The 18645-nt window shown below is 38.9% G+C and overlaps 1 protein-coding gene across 1 annotated transcript; it reads right to left on the bottom strand.

The window, feature by feature from the left end:
- Positions 1 to 7: 7 nt before the first annotated feature.
- On the bottom strand, positions 8 to 14173 carry sash3 (SAM and SH3 domain containing 3). The gene is made up of 8 exons (XM_086024254.1): positions 13945 to 14173; positions 10850 to 10945; positions 6888 to 7016; positions 4130 to 4259; positions 3902 to 4059; positions 2954 to 3169; positions 2621 to 2765; positions 8 to 819 (listed from the first exon to the last, which is right to left on the bottom strand). The coding sequence occupies exons 1-8, from the start codon at positions 13999 to 14001 to the stop codon at positions 569 to 571; spliced, it is 1182 nt and encodes a 393-aa protein (XP_085880380.1). The 5' UTR covers positions 14002 to 14173; the 3' UTR covers positions 8 to 568.
- Positions 14174 to 18645: the final 4472 nt, after the last annotated feature.

The raw sequence follows: 18645 nt of genomic DNA on the forward strand, positions 1-18645 counted from the left end.
TGTGAGATACTGCTACAGATTTACTAAAACAAAGATAAGGCACATTTTCATGGCAACCATTTCCACACTATTTGTTACTTATTTTGAATAAATCTAGCATTATTTAAATGTCAAACAGCATTTACATTTTGATGATTAAATTATGTTAAACAAATTGACCAGAAAATGTCATTTAAAGTTTTTTAAAAAATGTTACGAAGAATCAGGTCGACCGTCATTAAGATGCAAAATGAGAGACCGCAGAAAATTCTCAGATTTTATTCATGAACCATTTACAGCAATTACAGAGGTAATATGTTACAGAATGCAGAGGTATGAAGACAAAACTACTGAAGCATAAAATGCAATTATCACAAAATAAGAAGATAATGACAATTGAAAAAGGCCACATTCTAAACAAACAATGTTTTGTTTTGTTTGGAAACAATCCAAACAAAAGTTTACAAAAGTACAGCAGATTTTGATGGTGCATTGACTGTGTTTGTGTCACAACACAAAGCTCCCACTGCTTTTGTCCAAAAGCTCCAGGACCACAATAAGAACATTTACATGATTCGATCTAGCGGCTTCAACATGCTTCTTGCACACTCAGTTCTTGCAGGTGTTGTTGGACATCATCAATCATCTTCCGTTCTGTCTCCTTGCTGGTTTCTGACTGGTCATCCTGAAGATCCCCATCTGCTTTAGCCTCCTCCGGCCTCACATCGAGCTGCTCCGAACTCTCGAAGCAACCCGAATCCCTCGGCTCCCTGGTGTCCTCCTTGGGTCTATCCTCCACCTCCTCTTCTTCCTCCTCATGTAGGCTGGACTCATCCTCAGCTGCCAAATCATTTATATGTTTAGTACAGGATGTCTAAACATTTTTTCTTTGAGCTTTTTTTTGGTATTCTTAAAAGGTGACAGCTAATTAATTAACCACGCACACACACACAAAAAAGCATTTATTTTACAACTGTATGATTATAACGTTAAACGTTTTTTCTCCTAATATTACAACATTTTTGTTGTAACCTTTTGACTTTTTTCTTGTAATATTAGGGCATTAAGAGGTTTTTCTTATAACTTTACACGTCTATTGTGATAATATGACATTTTAACTTGTTAGGAATGTATTTTTCTCAATAGAACTCTGTTCTGAGATCATTGTTTCTTTTGCTGGCAATATTACAACATATTCTTATAGTGTGCCTTTTTCTGGCACTATCAGGACATTTTCATAACATTTTGACTTTGTCATGTTTTGGTCCGGTAATACTACGACTTTTTCTCGAAACACCACTATTGTTACTTTGCGACTTTATTCTCATAGCATTTTTACCTCGTAACATTAGGACTATACCCCTGTAACTTTTTTCAAATATTACTTCTTTAACTGCAACTTTGAGGTTTTTTTTTTTTTGCCAATATCATGATTTATTTTTCTAAGATTACAACTTTATTCTCATAATATTATGCCAATATTCCTATTACGCGCTATTCTTGTAACTTTGCAACTTTTCCCTTGGCAAGATTACAAAAAATTTTTAAGGAGGAGATTAGAGTAGAGTTGCTTTAGTCGCCATTATTCTTTATTTTTCACACAGTAAAATTGTATAAAGGTAGGTATTGCTTTCTAAATCAAAAGGACTACTGAACATTTCATAAGCAAACTTTTCACATGGATTTGAAGATTTTACACCTCATGCTGGATTTGATCAATCTTTTCAACTTTTTTTTAGTATGGGTAGCAAAAAGTTGCAGCAGTTCATTTCACAGCTACCTCAGGCTTAGTGTGGAGGAAATAAAAAAGAAAGTGTGTGGAGGCGAGATGAGCTCAAATATCAAGATGTCTTACAAAAGACTGAACATGAGAGTGAGTGCAATGCTGCGTAAGAGAGCAGTAAAAAGTTTTTAATTATGTTTCTGAGGCAGAGAAGTGGGATGGTGGCGTAAAAGATTCCCTACAGGCATCTTGCTGTGTCAGAAGGAATACAAGGTGACTTTCTGACTGACAGCGCAGACTTTCTTAAAGATGTAATGAAAAATGGACTTTAATACCTTTAAAGTCTTTGTAAAATGAAAACAAATTTGTCTTGTAAATTGCACACACCACAGAGAAGAGTGTTGTTAAATACCCTGCAGAATTTGATTGATTAAAAAAATGGCCAGGAAAATAAACTGAGGCTTGAAAATCATTAAATGAGGTGTTAGTGGCTTTGTGAAAGCGCCATTTATTTGCAGTCAGGATGCAAGGGGGTGAACATCTTAGTTTGGAGGGAGTCTCAGTCTTTAATAATATCATGAAAACATTAGATTTGTTGCCTGTCGCTTTTTGGAAAAATAGTTGCTAGAGGTTCAAAAAAGTCACAAAATATAAGGACAATATTGGCAATATTGAGAATGGCTGCTCGCTCGCTTCATCCCTGGCCACGCCCTCAAAACGGAATGATTTGAACAAGAGTGGGAAGGACAAGTGAATATATTAAGTGTGCGCCAATGCTATCATTTGTCAATTTTGACTGAATTAATCATTACGTCGTCTCAAAGCTGTTGTAGATTGTGAAAAATGTGCATATGTCTCTTTGAAATTCTGGCTGAACTGGTTGCATAGTGAGACGTTAAGGAGGATCACTGAACCTACAGTCTCGGAGCAGGTCGGCGACGCTCAGGATCTTGGCCCGTTGATCCGGGTCAGTGATGTTCAGCTCATTGAGGTGAGACTCCCTCAGACCTGTGAAGTCGTCCAGGTTCTGAAAGCCATGTATGGACAGCAAGGAATACAATTCCTGGAACAGGATGAAGGTCATTTGTCATATGCGCGATTGTAAGTACACTTCCTATGCAAATCATTCATCGACACTGTTTTAGAATGAAATCAGGTGAAGTAGATAGTATATTGCTTAGAACAACTAGCTTTTGGCTAATGATTATAATCTATTAGAAGGCTTATAGAATTAATTAGTAGGCATCGCACCATCAGACCGTTGCAGTCAAGCACTTCCTCCAGGGTGGATGGTTTGGACTTTCTGTTTCTGTTGGTCTTGCTGTCGCAACGTCTTCGCCTGGCAGGGGGGCTCTCGTCGGGCAGGAGATTGACGTAGATGAACTTAAAGGAGCCCAACTTGTGGTTGAGTTTTCCTGTCCAGGTGCCCACGGGAGGCTTCTCGATGATGTAGATGATGTCTCCTTTCTGGAGGAGAGAGGAAGCATAATCTTGACATGTAATCAAACCTATAATTTCGATTACATATCAACCCATTCCTTTGATGTATCCAGGGGTCACCAACATGGTGCCCGCGGGCACCATCAAGTTGACCGCAAAAACCAAATGAGTAGCCTGTTCTAAACATAGCTCACGAGCAGGGAGACATTGCGATTTTCTCGCAATGCTGTAAAAGTGACAATTTAAAAATTTAAACACTGGCAGAGTTTTATAGAAATAAATTGTTGCATATTGATAGTTCCGAATTATTATGAGAAATCATCAACATGATCAGTGTTTTATTCATTATTAATAAAAACATATAACTAAAGATAATTAAAGCAAATGTATTATTTTTGTGTGTATCAAGATGGTACCTCATCTCATTATTCAGTACCTAAGAAGTAGTTCTCAGTTTCCAAAAAGTTGGTGACTGCTAATCTGGTCGTATAAGAGACAATTTTGTGGTTCACGGTCAGCTCATCTACGTCCATGTCCATGTCAGTAATGCTTGCCGTCTTGCCTGATTGAACTTAAATCCTCACAGCAGACTCATTTTTGCATTATTAACTTTTACTGCAGATTTGTTTATCAAGGTACGCCTCAAAAGTACAAATGGCATCACTCTTTTGGGATGTAAAACGACTATTCTTCTTCCCAGTCTTTTGTAGGTTAACATAAAGAGGATGATTTCAGAATGATGTCAGCTGGTAGACTCACCTGAAGTTTCAAGGACTCCACATCGTAAGGACTGGGGGTGAAGTCAGTGTGCACCACAGCACGGCCACAAAAGGGTCCGTTAAACGAGACCGCATTCTCCTCCAGTCTCACGCTGTCCCTTTGAGAGTAACCGCTGTCCAGGCTCTGTCTGTCGCTGCCTGAAGAGGAAGGACACATGTCGACCACGATGCTTGATGGCAAAGAGGGTCAATGGTGAGGAACTCTTACTGCCAGAAAATGGGCCAGTGACAGGACTGAAAGCCGTGTCTTCTGAGCCTGTGGAGCACATTGACATCCTCTGGCCTTCCCACTTGGGGGACACAGGGGAAAGTTCCTCACTGCTCTCCCCTTGAAGAAGCTAAAACCGACATGGTGTCAAGTTTGTTATTATTATTATTTGCAGTTTATCACTCTCGTCACGCACAGACACACACGCATACATATATATATACATATATATATATATATATATATATATATATATATATATATATATATATATATATATATATGTGTGTGTGTGTGTGAACCTCAAGTTACGTAATATTGGGGGAAACTGACCTCTGTTTCACGTACTGTTTTCAATATACGAATGGTCTTGGCATGGACGAGCGGATGTTGTAATTTGTAATACGTAACCATCATTGGCAGTGTGCATGATGAATTGCTGTGATCTGAACATTTGTGATATCCCTCCACGTGTAAAGGTGGAAGCTGTTGTAAATATAGGCGGAATTTCCACATCCCTCTGCATTCATGATCATCCAATCATAAATCGCCGTTGCGTTTGTGATGTCCGAATATCATTTCATTTTCATCACCCCCCCCCAAAAATGATTTTTAGTGTGTATGTTATTTATTAAAATCTGGCTTTATTTTCAACTAAGAGAACGAACGGTTAATGTCGTTGAAATCACGTCATATCTGTCCTGGCATGTCTTTGCGAGGTGGAAGCTCCAGCTACGTACAATACAGATCACAGATGCCACAAGTGGCGGTGTTGAATTGTTAGATTAGGCCTCTTTGGCGCATATGATTGATAGGTGATTTGAGCCTAAACCGTTGCGTCGCTGTGACCTTTCCTCCTGGATTGGCATCTTCTTATCCACGACACACTTGGCACACATCTAGATGAAATCAGTTAAAGAGGAAATCAACCCGAACATATTTTTTTCAAGAATATGTTCCCAGCAGTCCCACTAGTTGAATCACGCCATTCTGATTAATATTCCGTTTGTGGAATATGAGTTAAGCAGCAAAATCCACCCATTTTTAGCCATCTCAGGGGGCGGCCATTTTGTCCAATGACGGCTGACCTGTTTTCTGAAGCTGAGCCGTGATTGGTTGTTACCTAAGCCCTGAGCAGTTGTGATGTCAAATTCAGTCGACAGAAGTGACAAAATGGCCGCCAACGGATATGGCTAAAAACGGGTGGATTAACTATTATTACACTAACGCAATATTTATCAGAATGCCTTGTTTCAACTAGCGGTCTTGCATAGAACATATTCTTGAAAAAAATATGTTTGGGTTGGCTTCTGTTTTAAGACTGTAGAGTCACACATAGTCCCATGGACTAGGGAGAGTCGCCCTTTCACTGATCACCCTGCGGTGCGTGTGTGTGTCAGTTGTTTTTGTTTGATATTTTTTCTTTGTTTGGCGGCGTGTCTGCTCTTGCGGCACCTGCGTGTGGCGTAAAGATTACATTCTCTACGTCGATTGGCTGTCGCCGACGAGGGACGGACTGGGACCACGTGGGTTTGTTTAAATACGCAGTCGGGAACTCAATGGCCGTTAGGCGATGCTTAGGTCTGGGATTAGACCTTCCATAATATCGCAGAGAAGGCTCCACAGCGTTGTCTTGATCTTTCTAGCATCCTTTAAATAGTTCAAATGAGAATATGAAGTCTTCTGGTAGTTGCTATTAGCATAGCAGCATTAAAGTAAAAGAACCAGGCAGAAGGTCCCTCAGAACTTTTCAGAATGAATGCGAAGCCGTTGCCGTGTTGACAGACACGTTGAACTTTTGCCAAAGACAAAAATAAAGCGCTAACCAGTCAAAATGACTCCTAAGAAAAAGGAAGCTGTTAAAGGGAGTGTTACTGGAAGCGCTTGTCATACAGGAGCAGAAAGATCTGTGTTGTCCATCTTGTGTTTTGTAACCAGGCCACATTGATTGATACAGTGATTTTCATTAGACAAGACATATGAGAATACACTCGCTGGTGATAGTATGAGTGAGGCAATCAAAAAATTATAAAAATGATCAAACAGAACAGAGAAAACAGAGAAAATCTGCAAATGACACAGCCAAAGGTTTAGTGTTGAAATGACTCCCACATAGTTGATTTTAACATATTTACAGAGTTTATATAGCTCCATGCTCTACAAAGTATATATTTTACATGTGCAGTATACAGGTAGCTGTGTGTGTGACCAATGAAGTTTTGGATTTTGGACCATGATGTTTTTATCTGAAGAAAACAATAATTATAATGTGCTTTACCCTAACGTTTGAAAAATATTTAAAAATATATAAATAAATTCCTGGGATTGAATGGTTGGACTGTGAAAAGACAAATAAATGTCCCCTTGGCAGTGAATGGGTTAAATAAATATTGATTGATTAACTCATTCAATCCCAAAGACACATTTATATGTCAAGACATATAAATATGCCCTTGACACTGAATGAGTTAAGATCCTTTGTTACAATTTATTAAACATTTTTCTCATGCATTTACTTATTACATTTATATTATATATAATTCTAATCTAATTATAATATACATATTGTTAAAATGTTTATATATAATAAATTCTTTTCAATGAGTTTTTAAGTGTAATTTATACATGCAGTTGATATATTTGACCAACAGACAGAGACATTGCTCAAATAGCACTAGTAACTCCTTTCATCTCCGATAGATTGTAGTGAGACACAGTGCATTATTAAGAAGTGTACATTGTTTAAAATCCTATTTACCCCCTCCTCAGCCAGAACCTTTTGCACCATCTTGGAAGTCTTGCGGGTCATCGTGCGGGAGATGACGTTACGCCACTTCTTGCTCAGTTTGCCACCGCTTTTGCCTCCCTCCGTGACGTTCCCTTCCTCCTGAGAAGGCACAAACGTTTAACCGTGAACTTTTCCCTCCACGTTGCAACATCATATCCACAGCAGATCGAGACGATGATGACATTTGTGCATTGTGTAAGGTTTGAAAGTCTTACTGAAAAAGAATTGTTAAAGTTGATTGCAACTCAACACATTTTCTGCAAGGCAAAATTAGCCGCTGAGGACTAGAGTCGGTACCGTAACTTCAATTTTGTCATCTTGCAAGAGAGTGAGATCAAATATAGAGGATTTGAAGTATCCCGTTTAAAATTAGAGGCATGCTCCAAGCAGACTAGGAGAAACGTATCCATGCTTTCATCGCCAGTAGACTTGATTATTGTAACAGTCTCCTTACTGATCTCCCTCAAATGAGCATCAAACAGCTGCAGCTCATTCAGAACGCTGCAGCTTGGGTTCTTAACAGAACAAAGAGATTGGAACATATTACTCCAGTCCTAAAAGCTTTACACCGGTTCCCAATTAACTGTAGAATAGATTTTAAAATTCTGTTACTGGTCTAAAAATTGCTGGGTCCTGAATACATGAGTGAAATGCTGATTGAATATAAACCTTGTAGGGCTCTGAGATCTGCAGAATTGGGTCAATTAGTTGAACTGAGAGTTCAAAGTAAACATGATGAAGTTGCATTTAGCTGTTCTGCTGCACACAAATGGAATAAGCTGCCAACAGAGGTGAAGTCAGCTCCGAGTGTAAATGCTTTGAAATTTTTCTCATACTTTTAAGGTCCTCTAAACAATTTAAAATCTTTTTTTTTCTTTTATATATTTTAGAAACCCACTTTTATGGCTTTACTTAAGTTTGAAATGTTTTTCAAGTTTTTTGCTAATGTCTTTAAATGTTGTAAATGTGTTAGCTCCTTTTGTTTTCTCTGCTTTGCCTTTGAGTGTTGTTAACTGTTGTGTTTGTAAATGCTTGTCGATGTTGTCTTTGCTTGAGTGAAGCACATTGAGTTGCCTTGTGCATGAAATGTGCTTTATCAATAAAACTGCCTATACAGTATCGATGATTTATTCTGCAATGATTAACTTCTTCTGGTGACTTGCGTTTACAGGTTTTGTGTTTTTCCTCAGATGTTGGCATTTTGCCAAATATAATGATTTTGGACTTGAAGCATATTGGATATTCGTAGGGGTGGGCGATATGACGATATTAGATCATTAATAGATCAGCTAGCTCCAAGCTAACGCAACCCACGGTAACAGAGTTATTTAACAAGAGCACTCCATATGAAAAAACAAGCAAGCAGTGTAAAGAAGTAACTGAGGCAGTGACTTATTACCTTGCTGAAGACATGATTCTCATGAAAACAGTGGAAAACGAGGGCTTTAAAAGACTTTTCAAAGTACTAGACCTGCGTTGCGAGCTGTTTTTTTTATGTTTACAATATGTTAACTTTTTACATTCACTGCACATTTTGATAAAAATCGTCTCTATTCAAATTAAAACCTATTCAGAAAGCATAGCTGACTTAAAATGTCATTTTTTTTCTTTTATACGCATTTTAAATATGTTTTATATGTTTAACAAGAGGAAAATGGTCAGAAATGTGCAAATTAGTATTTAAAAAAAAACGATGTAAAAAAAGAATCATGATAAAATCATGATCGTGATTTTATTTTTAAAAAATCGTGATATGATATTTTGGCCAGATTGCCCACCCCTAGATATTCGTATTGAATCAAATTGCTTGCACTTTTATCCACAACTGAGGGAATGTTATCAACTTCATTTTCACAGGATGGATCGCAGTCAGTATCATATAAATTGCCAGAGAGAAAAGAAACAAACTGGATTAAAGAAAAGGTTTTGTGCAATTGTAGTCCAAACATCTGTCAGATCTAACAATATTTTATAAAAGATTAGAAATATGTATTAATATTAATTTCCACCGGCGCCCCACGCTACTTTCCAAGCCCTATTTTGGTAGACTGGTGCCTGTGAGCTTGACGTAGAAATTGGCATAAGTTATTTTTTTTTTTGGCCAGCGCAAGTTTAGTCAAGCATCTGTGGAGCCGTGTTGTACCAATTTGGGTGTTTTGGAGTTGCCTCGCCCCCAACTCATCCAACAATTTGGTAAGAGAAGGTAGTCTGCAGTCTGCACTCAGCGTGAAAAATGGCACTTGGTAATTTTCGTGCCGGGGCAATGGACTAATCCAGAGTGTTTGTGAATTTGATAGAGGCGCTAGGTAGGACGCAGTGAGGACTGGGTGTTTCTGCCTCGCCCCCCAGTGCATCTGCAAATTTGGTCACAAAAAGTAGACTAAATTTTAGACTGGGGAAAAGGAGCTTTATGTTGCAGCACAAGTGGTCCAATGTGATTTTGGTGTATTTGATCAAGGCGCAGGCAGACAGATTTGACGCTCTGTGGATGTTTGTGGCGCACGTCATTGGATTTCATTTATAAATATGACACCAACGTGGGATATTCCCTCTGAATCATTGTTGAAATAAATTCATTGAACAAATGATAATAAAAAAATTTTTTTTAATAGTACCTGTCCCTCGTCACTATTGCCGGGGGTGGGAGGTGTAGTGTTGCCCACATCACATGCACGGCCGACTACATCATCCAAAAGGGGAGATGTTGCAGCTTACCTGCCAATGTCATGCACGGACCCCAGAGAGTCTAATTTCTGTTTCCGCTTTATCAAGCACGGTATACTCGTGCGTCCTGCGCCTCCGTCGCAAGGGTTGGATGGGAAAAAACTATTTCTATCCCACAGGGGCGCATAAAGGTGCTAGTTACACCCAATTCTACCAACGCAAAGTCTAGCAAAATACCAAAAGGAAGAAAACTTCCACCCATGCGTGCAATCTGTGCTTTGCGCTAGACTTGCGCTTGGAATGAAAATAGGGCCCGAGTCTTAGACACATTTCTGAACCTCATAATCTGGGAGGTTTTTTGCCTGGTTTCATAGGAGCAACCATTTTGGATATTGGAGTTGGCCCAGTGTTGCTCTGATGAATTAGGAAAAGTACTGAGTGCAAGAAAGAACTGCGTCCTCTACTGTAGGTCAAAATTCGAACCAAAATTTGATTCAGATTACTACTCATCTGAAATGCCTTTTCTGTATTCAATTCTGCACTTAATTTGAAAAACAAAAATGGAGTTAGGCCACTCTAGTTCTCAGTGGCTGAAATTTGCACAAACAAATATACCTAGTATGTGTGCTTATCAGAAAAAATGAAGTGAAATGCCTGTGGACTGTTTGTTAGACAGACTGTTGCGGCTCTCTGCCTGACTGCCTCTCGCCATGCAAAGGACATCCTGTCTGCACCTTATGCTCAAAAGCACTTGAATACACAAACGTCACTAATATGGGAAGTTTTGCACTTCTGCAACTATCAGGCTTGTTTATCATCTGCAATAAGAATACAATGACATGTTTACAGGAACGCCAACAGTTTCACTTTTCACTCAAGCAGTGATGAAATGTACACTAAAAGTGCACCTGCAAAAACCAATGCAGGGGTAGGCATATTCGGTCGGTCTTTTTTTTAATCCCACTGAGCATTTATATCAGTGTGCTGTGAGCGATCATCTGGTGTGACACAAATGATTCAATTTCACTTTACGTAATGTGTATTTAATGAGAAACTACCAGTCTGTCATATCATAATGAAAATCAAATGTTGGTAAAATAAATAAAGATTTGATCATTTGTTTGATTAAAGAATACTTTTTTTCCCCTGTTTTTATGGGATGCACTACAACAGTTGGATCATTACATTTTACTTTTGGAAAATCTTCACTTCAAATAAATAAATAATATATTTTTAAAAAAACAATCATGTTATTTCGGCTGACTCACAGTTTCATCGGGGACAAACTCCTTGTCCGGCGTGACGGGTGAGGTGACTTTGGGCTTCATGAAGTCTTTGAAGCTGCTAGACCTCTGCAGCGTGAGCTGCAAACACACACATTTTTCTTTTAACTTATGTCACCAATAACTGTAATCAATACAAACCATCAGAAAAGGTTAGTCATACACACACACACACACACACATGCACGCACACACACTCAGACACATTTAATAATCTGCCCAAATGTGTGAAGACAGAGTACTTATTGCAAGTGACATGACTTGAATGTGACCTTTTACCAGAGATGTCAAATCCAGGTCCTGAAAGTAAATGCTCTGCCAGAGTTTGGCTTCAGCCATTTACCTGCCGGTTGAGGAGAAGCACTTGCGGCTAAAGCCAAACTGTGGCAGGGTTTTTGCTTTCTAGACCTGGATTTGACACTCCATATTTTCGTGCCAGGTGCAAGTCTGATGCAAATCACAGTCTAACTATCTTTCTTTTGGTATTTTGTTAGACTTTGTGCTGGTAGAATTAGGCGTAACAGGGTGTTTGCGCCTTTGTGTGCCGTTTTGGGATGGAAGTACATTTTTCCCAGCCAATCCTCGCGGGATCTCTCATTTGCATCAAACCCGGGTACGCCATGCCTGACATTGCGGAAACTAAAAAACATCCAACTTGGGGATTGTACCGTGACCCCGGCTCGGAAGAGCAGAGCACTAACTGCTGAGCTAAAAGTCCAGTTTGCTGAATTGACTTATGACCCCAATGACAGGTACAACTCAGTCTGGCATCCGTTATGCATTTTCATATTCGGGACCTTTCTCGAAACATAGGCCCTCTCTATCCCAGCAGGATGCCCCCTCAACATGCACATTAATCTACTAAGGATCAGCCGATCAACGTGCATGTAATGCATTTAGGTCGACCAAGGGAATGGTGGAGGGATTGTCCCACATATTGATGAATGAAATACATCCAAGACATCCACCACGGAGCGCCAATAAGTCTGCCTGTGCCTCAATCAAATATTCAGCGATTCTGCGACTCTAAAATCTAGTCTACTTTTTGTGGCCAAATTTGCAGATGTGCCAGGGAGCAATGCCCAGTGAGGCGTAGCGCATCTATCAAATTCACAAACATGTCGAACGAAACCATTGCCCTGGCACGAAAATGACAATGCGCCAGTTTTTATGCTGAGCACAGACCTCTTTCTGACACCAAATTATGAGGGGGGGTGGGGGGGGGGGGGGTATGCTGCCTGCCCAGATGAGCCCAAACACATTAGACTACACCTACGGTGGCACGAAAATAAAATTATGCCTGCTTCAACGCCGAGTACACGGGTATGAGTCTATCAGAATAGGGCCCCTCTGCTTTTTAATGTTTATTTTTTCTTGCTGAAGAGGTCAAAAATATCCAAACAACCTCTGCAACACATTTACAGCAATATGGAGAGACCATAAAATACACTTAAAAAATAGTTTTCACCCTCCCATACACTTTAAACACATTTAAACTTACAAAGTAAAACCCCTTTAAAGAAATTGCAAATATGTTCAAATGCATTAAAAAACACTATATATGTCCGTGTCAATGCATGTGTCTTTAAGAGGCGGGGCCTTTGTGAGGTGGCATGTGATGTCTGTGATTCTGCATGTGAATGCCTGGGTGTGAGCTGTAGCTGACAGCAGTACCTAAGGGTGAGTGTGCTCGTTGTGTTTATGGGTTTGACTGTTCACCCGACATTTAATAAATGGAAAAGTGCATTGGCAAATATGGCTCTCCTTTCCCATATGGGAGGGCATTACAGTAAGTACTGGTGTTACCTCGAGATTAAAGCACATTATGTTGGCTGAACTCCATTCAAGCATGTTGTGTATTTAAAACAACCACATAGCGTTGGCCACTTAGCTAAATGCAACAATCAATGCAATATGCCATTGACATGCTAATGATTAGCATCGATAGGCATGGTTTTTAGAAGCAATGGATTTGAACTCAAACGGTGGAGCAAGACATGTAGGGAGATAATACAAAAATAAACAATGTCAACTATATTCACAGGCATATATTCTTTATCCTCTATGAAACATGACTAATATTACAGTATGGTACAACATCTTACTGAGTCTCTTAACGTAATAGTAGAAGAAGAAGAAAAAGTTGAATCATGAAGCACATACAATATACAATCATGGTGTTGTAACAAAAGAATAACTTGGGGAAAAAAGCTATAGTGTGGAAAATCAAGTGCCAGGTGTGTGAATGAAATAATCCAAAAATAAGATTTAATTGGAAGTATTATTACAACTCCAGTCAGCTGGACGTTTGTCTTGATGAAGACACGACATGAAGTATTGTTGAAGCTTTTTATTTTTTATTTTTATTTTTTACGTAAACTACTTCTGCAGCCATGATTCACCCTATACTGTACCATAATAGAGGAACTAATCTTTTTCCCATATATTAACAACTTCAAGCAGTTAGACCAGGGGCGGGGCCATAACGTGACTAATGGGTGGGCCTGGAAAAATCAGGGTGGGCCTGAATATTTCACTCACTGAGCACAATCCTCCGCTCCAGACACATCGTATATTTACATAAAATGACAAACTGAATAATTTGAAGTTCAGACCTTCCTTAGACAACCACAATGATGCTATTCTTAATATTCGATAAAATAAAAAACACAACAAAACACAAATTCAAAAATAATTTAATAATAATTTACTAAAAATGTAAAACTATATTTCGTTTTCATGAATCTCACGGGATGGGCAGTCTGTCAATCTGGGTGGGCCTGTGCACACCCAGGCCCACCCACGGCTCCGCCCCTGAGTTAGGGAAATGTGTGTGTGCGTGTGTGCTTGTGTGTGTGTATTGGTTAGATCAGCTTAACCACAAAGTTTGCTTTAACATATACAGACATCCTTGGCAAAAAAAAAAAAAAAAAGTCTTCTAAAAATCCTCTACGTGTTTAAACTTCAAAGATAATAGTTCAGTTCATTACAAGTATAATTCTGTAATTAGGTAATAAATATTTGTGCTTATGCCAGCTAACATTTAAAAACAGTATTACAATCAAAAAGGCTTTACTCACCTTCTTCTTCTGCACCTGCTCCTTCTCCAAGGCGTTGGAAGGCTTTCGCCTCAACATTTCGTCGTCGTTGGCGAGCAGGCAATTTGGAAGAAAGCAAGAAAAGTTGCGTGAAGGTTTCTGTGCTTGTCCCCGGATTGAGAGGACAAATGTGAAAAGAGATGAGACAGAAAAGGTGCACTCCCCCACTGCTGAAACAAGCGCAACATTAAGGGGAAGTCACATAACCGCATGGCAACTACAGCAACACTGCACACTTCATTCCTGCTGTCAGCCCTTTAATGCACAACAAAACATTTCACCATTATTTCCAAATGCTCATGCACTTTGTACAATGGAACTTTGAGATACAAGTACAATTTGTTCCTTGACCACGCTCATAACACAATACACTTGAAATGAATGGAAATATCATGAATCCATTCCAGCCTCAGGAAAAAATAAACCCCAAAATGTTTGTAATGTGTTATAAAAACATACAGTAATGACAATTATACATTTGATAATTAAATTCAGCTATAACGAATTAAAATAATTAAACAGCTTTCTGGTGTGTGCACCATGGCCACCTCAGGGAGGTTTAAGACAGACACCGGATATATTGTATTGGAGACTTAGCTCCTCTTTCAGCCTCTCAATACAGCCATAATATTATTCCTTCTTCGCAGAGGACGAAGAATATATGCATGTTAGTATTGTTATATTATCTGGCTACATGTGTTGCTGCACCATTTGTGTTCAGATCCCCGTTGCTTAAAGGGTAACGACACCACCACATAGATGCTAACTGTCAGCCAATGTGCATATACAGTTTTGCAATCTATGTTAGTATTGAGGTAGCAGAAGCTGTGCGGTTTTAAATACACAATGTGTAAACCTCTTTGTTTGATATTTCGTTTGACAGTAACCTTCAATTGAAAATAGCAGCAAAAAAGCTTGATGTCTTTTTTTTTAGGAATATCTACTAACTATATCTTCCAAATTGCTGCTTATTGTGATGTGAGTTAAGTAACCTGCCACCACACAGCATTCCTATCTTGAATTTATGCCTGCAAGTCAATTAAAAGTAATTGGCCAATCAACAGCTCGCATATCGAAAATGCCTTTAGTCAGGTCATTCGTAGCTCAAGGCACCACTATTGTCATTTTTCCAAACCAACATGAAAGCTTTGAGTATTCTTTCATAGAGTGCACTTTGTTTCCACATTTTCTTCCTTCTTCAGCATAATGTGAATCATGCTAGCTCTTTTTAAAGCTGTTGCTCATGTCTCCACACTGTGCTTTTTCAGCATATTTTCCTCAGCTGTGACTATTTGTCAGCACATCCAAAGGAGGACCCTTTTAGCAGAACAACAGTGGAGCACCAAACACAAACCAGGAACAACTTGACTGCATTCCAAATTATTATGCAAATAATATTTTTCACGGTCCGCTGATAGTGTAGTGGTACACACGCCTGAGTTGTGTGCGGGCAGCGTGGGATCGATTCCCGCTCAGTGACAGTGTCTATGTGTGCCCTGCGACTGGCTGGCGACCAGTTCGGGGTGTAGTCTGCCTTCGCCCATTGACGGCTGGCATAGGCTCCAGCAACTCCCCGCGACCCTATATAGGATAAGCGGTTTGGAAGATGACATGACATGACATAATATTTTTTACAGATTTTCCTCAATTGTACATGCAAATGATATTCAGCATAGTTTTCAAGTCATCAACCGTTGTTGAATGTTGAACAATGTTAACAATGTTAACATAACAAAACCTGTGCAAAAAAAAATAAAAATAAACATTTAAAAAAAAATTAAATTTAGTTAAATTTATTTATTTTTTAAATTAACTAATGATGTAATTCTATTTCCAGCTGCTGCATTTGACAACTGGCACAGGGACTACTGTTGGAAATTAGATTTTTAGCCAAAACTGGCACATTTACAGAAATGTTGATTAATGTGCATTGTCCCTGTTTAAAAATAAACAAATTAGAAATAGACCCAGTTGGTGGGTCAGAACAAGCATTGCTTGTTGCTAGGCACAATTTTTGTGGAAAATTGTCTCCAAAAGCTCAATGTTGCTGTCCAACAAATAAAGTATTGCTTTTTATCTGAAACACACAAAAACATTTTTTTTGCCTTTTCAGATAAAAGCATATAGATGATTTCCTCTGTCTAAACAATTCCCTTATGCCATTAATTTCTAATAGCGATTTTCCATGAATCCTAAACGTAAATTGAGAAGTGCCCCACCATGTCCAGCAGGTCAAAATGGTGTTTTAGAGGGAAAATAAGTTAGTCTTGCTGACGGCATAATGGATTACTGTATTTGAAAGTCTTTGTTGTCTGTCTGATTTCCTGCCACACCTCCCCCTCCCTTTTCAGCCTTGCTTGCAGCAGAGAGTAGTTTTTCTGAACAATCCACAAAAGTAACACAAGACCCTTTTGACCTATTTCCTTATAGTGACATATAAGTAGATTTTTTTTGTTTTGCATTCGTAGCCCCCACCAGATCCAATACACTAGAATTATTATTATTTTCTGACAGCATAATTGTTCAGTTGCGAAATGAACATGAATGGTTTCAAGATCCCCGGATTTCTGCTTTTGTAGTAAATTCCTTACAGTGTGTCTATTTTCCTGGTCCTGCCAAATATCCCTGTGCTTTCACCGTTTGTGGGCAGCAAAGACTAGTTTATCTGGGGAAAGAAAAACATGACCATGACATAACAGGACCCTCCCAACTTTGCTCTTTCCTTACGTCCTCTGCATCTACAAACACTTTGAAGTAGTGATTATTCATTTGGAGTAAATGTAGTAGTGCTGCACCTGATCCAGGAGATGAGGCAAAATTTACAAATGTACAATAGAGGTAATTTACCTCATAATCCATATTGAAATATTTATGTAATTTCATCGTTATTGGTGTATGAGTCTGTTTGATTGAACGTGAATAGAAAAATGTTTTTGTTGTACTGCAACGCTTTGTTGTCGTGTTTTTTTGTTCTTGCTTTCATCTCCCTTGCTACAAAAGCAAAAATGTTCCACCCTATTGAAGCTAGTCATCTTCTGAACCTTCTACTACTTACTACCCATACTCCATTTGCCCCTTACGCAAAAACCGTGTCTTGAAGCGAAAGACATAAACATCCAAATGTCGTGTTGTGTTTGTCCTTTGTGACAGACACACGGTAGGTAGTTAAAGCAGAAGGGGAAGTAGAGTGTAAGCCAGGTCTAGCTTGTTATTTTGGCGTGCTTGCAAACCACAGAAAGAGAGGATGCCCTATATCGGCTTCCTCTCACGCCACTTCATCTTGTTGTACAACCAAGTTCACATTTTGCTGGTACACGTCATGGAAACAGCTGAACTAAACCTCCTCTTTATTTCTCTGAACACAATGCTAACACTGGGCACACTGTTAGATATACCGGCACCATATAATGGGATCCAATACAAGAGAATTTGCTATCGGTTCATCTTTGAAGGATATTGATGCTTTGTTTTAATCAATTGTCAGAAATGTATTAGTAGACCATTGTCTTTATTATTATGGTTTTAGTTTGCATTACATTACATCATAGTGAGAGCTAGGCCCTGCTATCGGCCTGCAACCAGTCCAGGGCAAAGTTAAAATAGTTTGGGATTTTTCATAATACAAATATATATACCAAAAGGTCAGGTATAAAATTACTTTTACGGACATTTTTATTTTTTTTTAGTTATTTTTAGTTAGATTTATAAATGTAAAATGGAATTTCGGTTGGTTTTCAGTTTTTTGTGAAAGCATTCTTTTTTAATTAAACGGAAGTCAACCCAAACATATTTTTTTCAAGAATATGTTCTATGCAAGCCCACTAGATGAAACAAAGCATTCTGATAAATATTGCGTTTGTGGAATAAGAGTTAATCCACATCTCTGGGGGCGGCCATTTTGTCACATCTCTCGACTGAAAATGACATCACAACTAGCCAGGGCTCAGGTAACGACCAATCACGGCTCAGCTTTAGAAAACAGGTGAGCTGTGACTGGTCGTTACCTGAGCCCTGAGCAACTGTGATGTCATTTTCAGTCAGAAGAAGTGACAATACGGCTGCCCCCTGAGATGGCTAAAAACGCGTGGCTTTTGCTGCTTAACTCATATTCCACAAACGCAATATTAATCAGAATGCCATGTTTCAACTAGTGGGCCTGCTGGGAACATATTCTCGAAAAAAATAGGTTTGGGTTGATTCCCTCTTTAACGAAAACTTTTTAGAATTTTATTTGTAGGTATTTCTTTAGTGCTTGTTAACTCCAATAACCTTGGTCCATTGTGCCCAAAGTCAGCAGGAATAGACTCCAGCTCTGGTTACTTAAAATTGTTGCAGCATTTACGTTTCAGTCCACGCCGCAACATACAAAATGTGTGGAGTGACAAAATGTATTTAATTGTTTACATATAGTTTACAGCTTCACGCATATAATACCATCATATATGAATGTGAGGTGTAGACATTATTTTTGTCCACTTGAGATTCTCACGTTCTATAGTACTGTAGTACTATGCCTATCTGTGACTGAATGAGTGTGAGTAAAATGTAGGGCCTGGCCTGTTGAAGGTTGTCAGCGAATGAGAGTGTAGACTTGGCTGGCTGTTAACTGGCTAAAACATTAGTCACTTGTGTTGAGTGACTTGGCGTCAAGTGTGCTAAGCAGGTCATGTGTGAAGGTGTGCT

The sequence above is a fragment of the Filicampus tigris genome, chromosome 2 (assembly GCF_054856515.1).
Source record: "Filicampus tigris isolate MCC_2025a chromosome 2, RoL_Ftig_1.0, whole genome shotgun sequence".
Lineage (NCBI taxonomy): Eukaryota > Metazoa > Chordata > Actinopteri > Syngnathiformes > Syngnathidae > Filicampus > Filicampus tigris.

Coding starts and splice junctions, on each gene's coding strand:
- sash3 (XM_086024254.1), bottom strand. CDS start 14,001: ATGTTGAGGCGAAAGCCTTCCAACGCCTTGGAGAAGGAGCAGGTGCAG. Junction 7,017..10,849: donor AGTTTGTCCCCGATGAAACT/GTGAGTCAGCCG, acceptor GTGCCTTCTCAG/GAGGAAGGGAACGTCACGGA. Junction 820..2,620: donor CGCCGACCTGCTCCGAGACT/GTAGGTTCAGTG, acceptor ATGATTTGGCAG/CTGAGGATGAGTCCAGCCTA.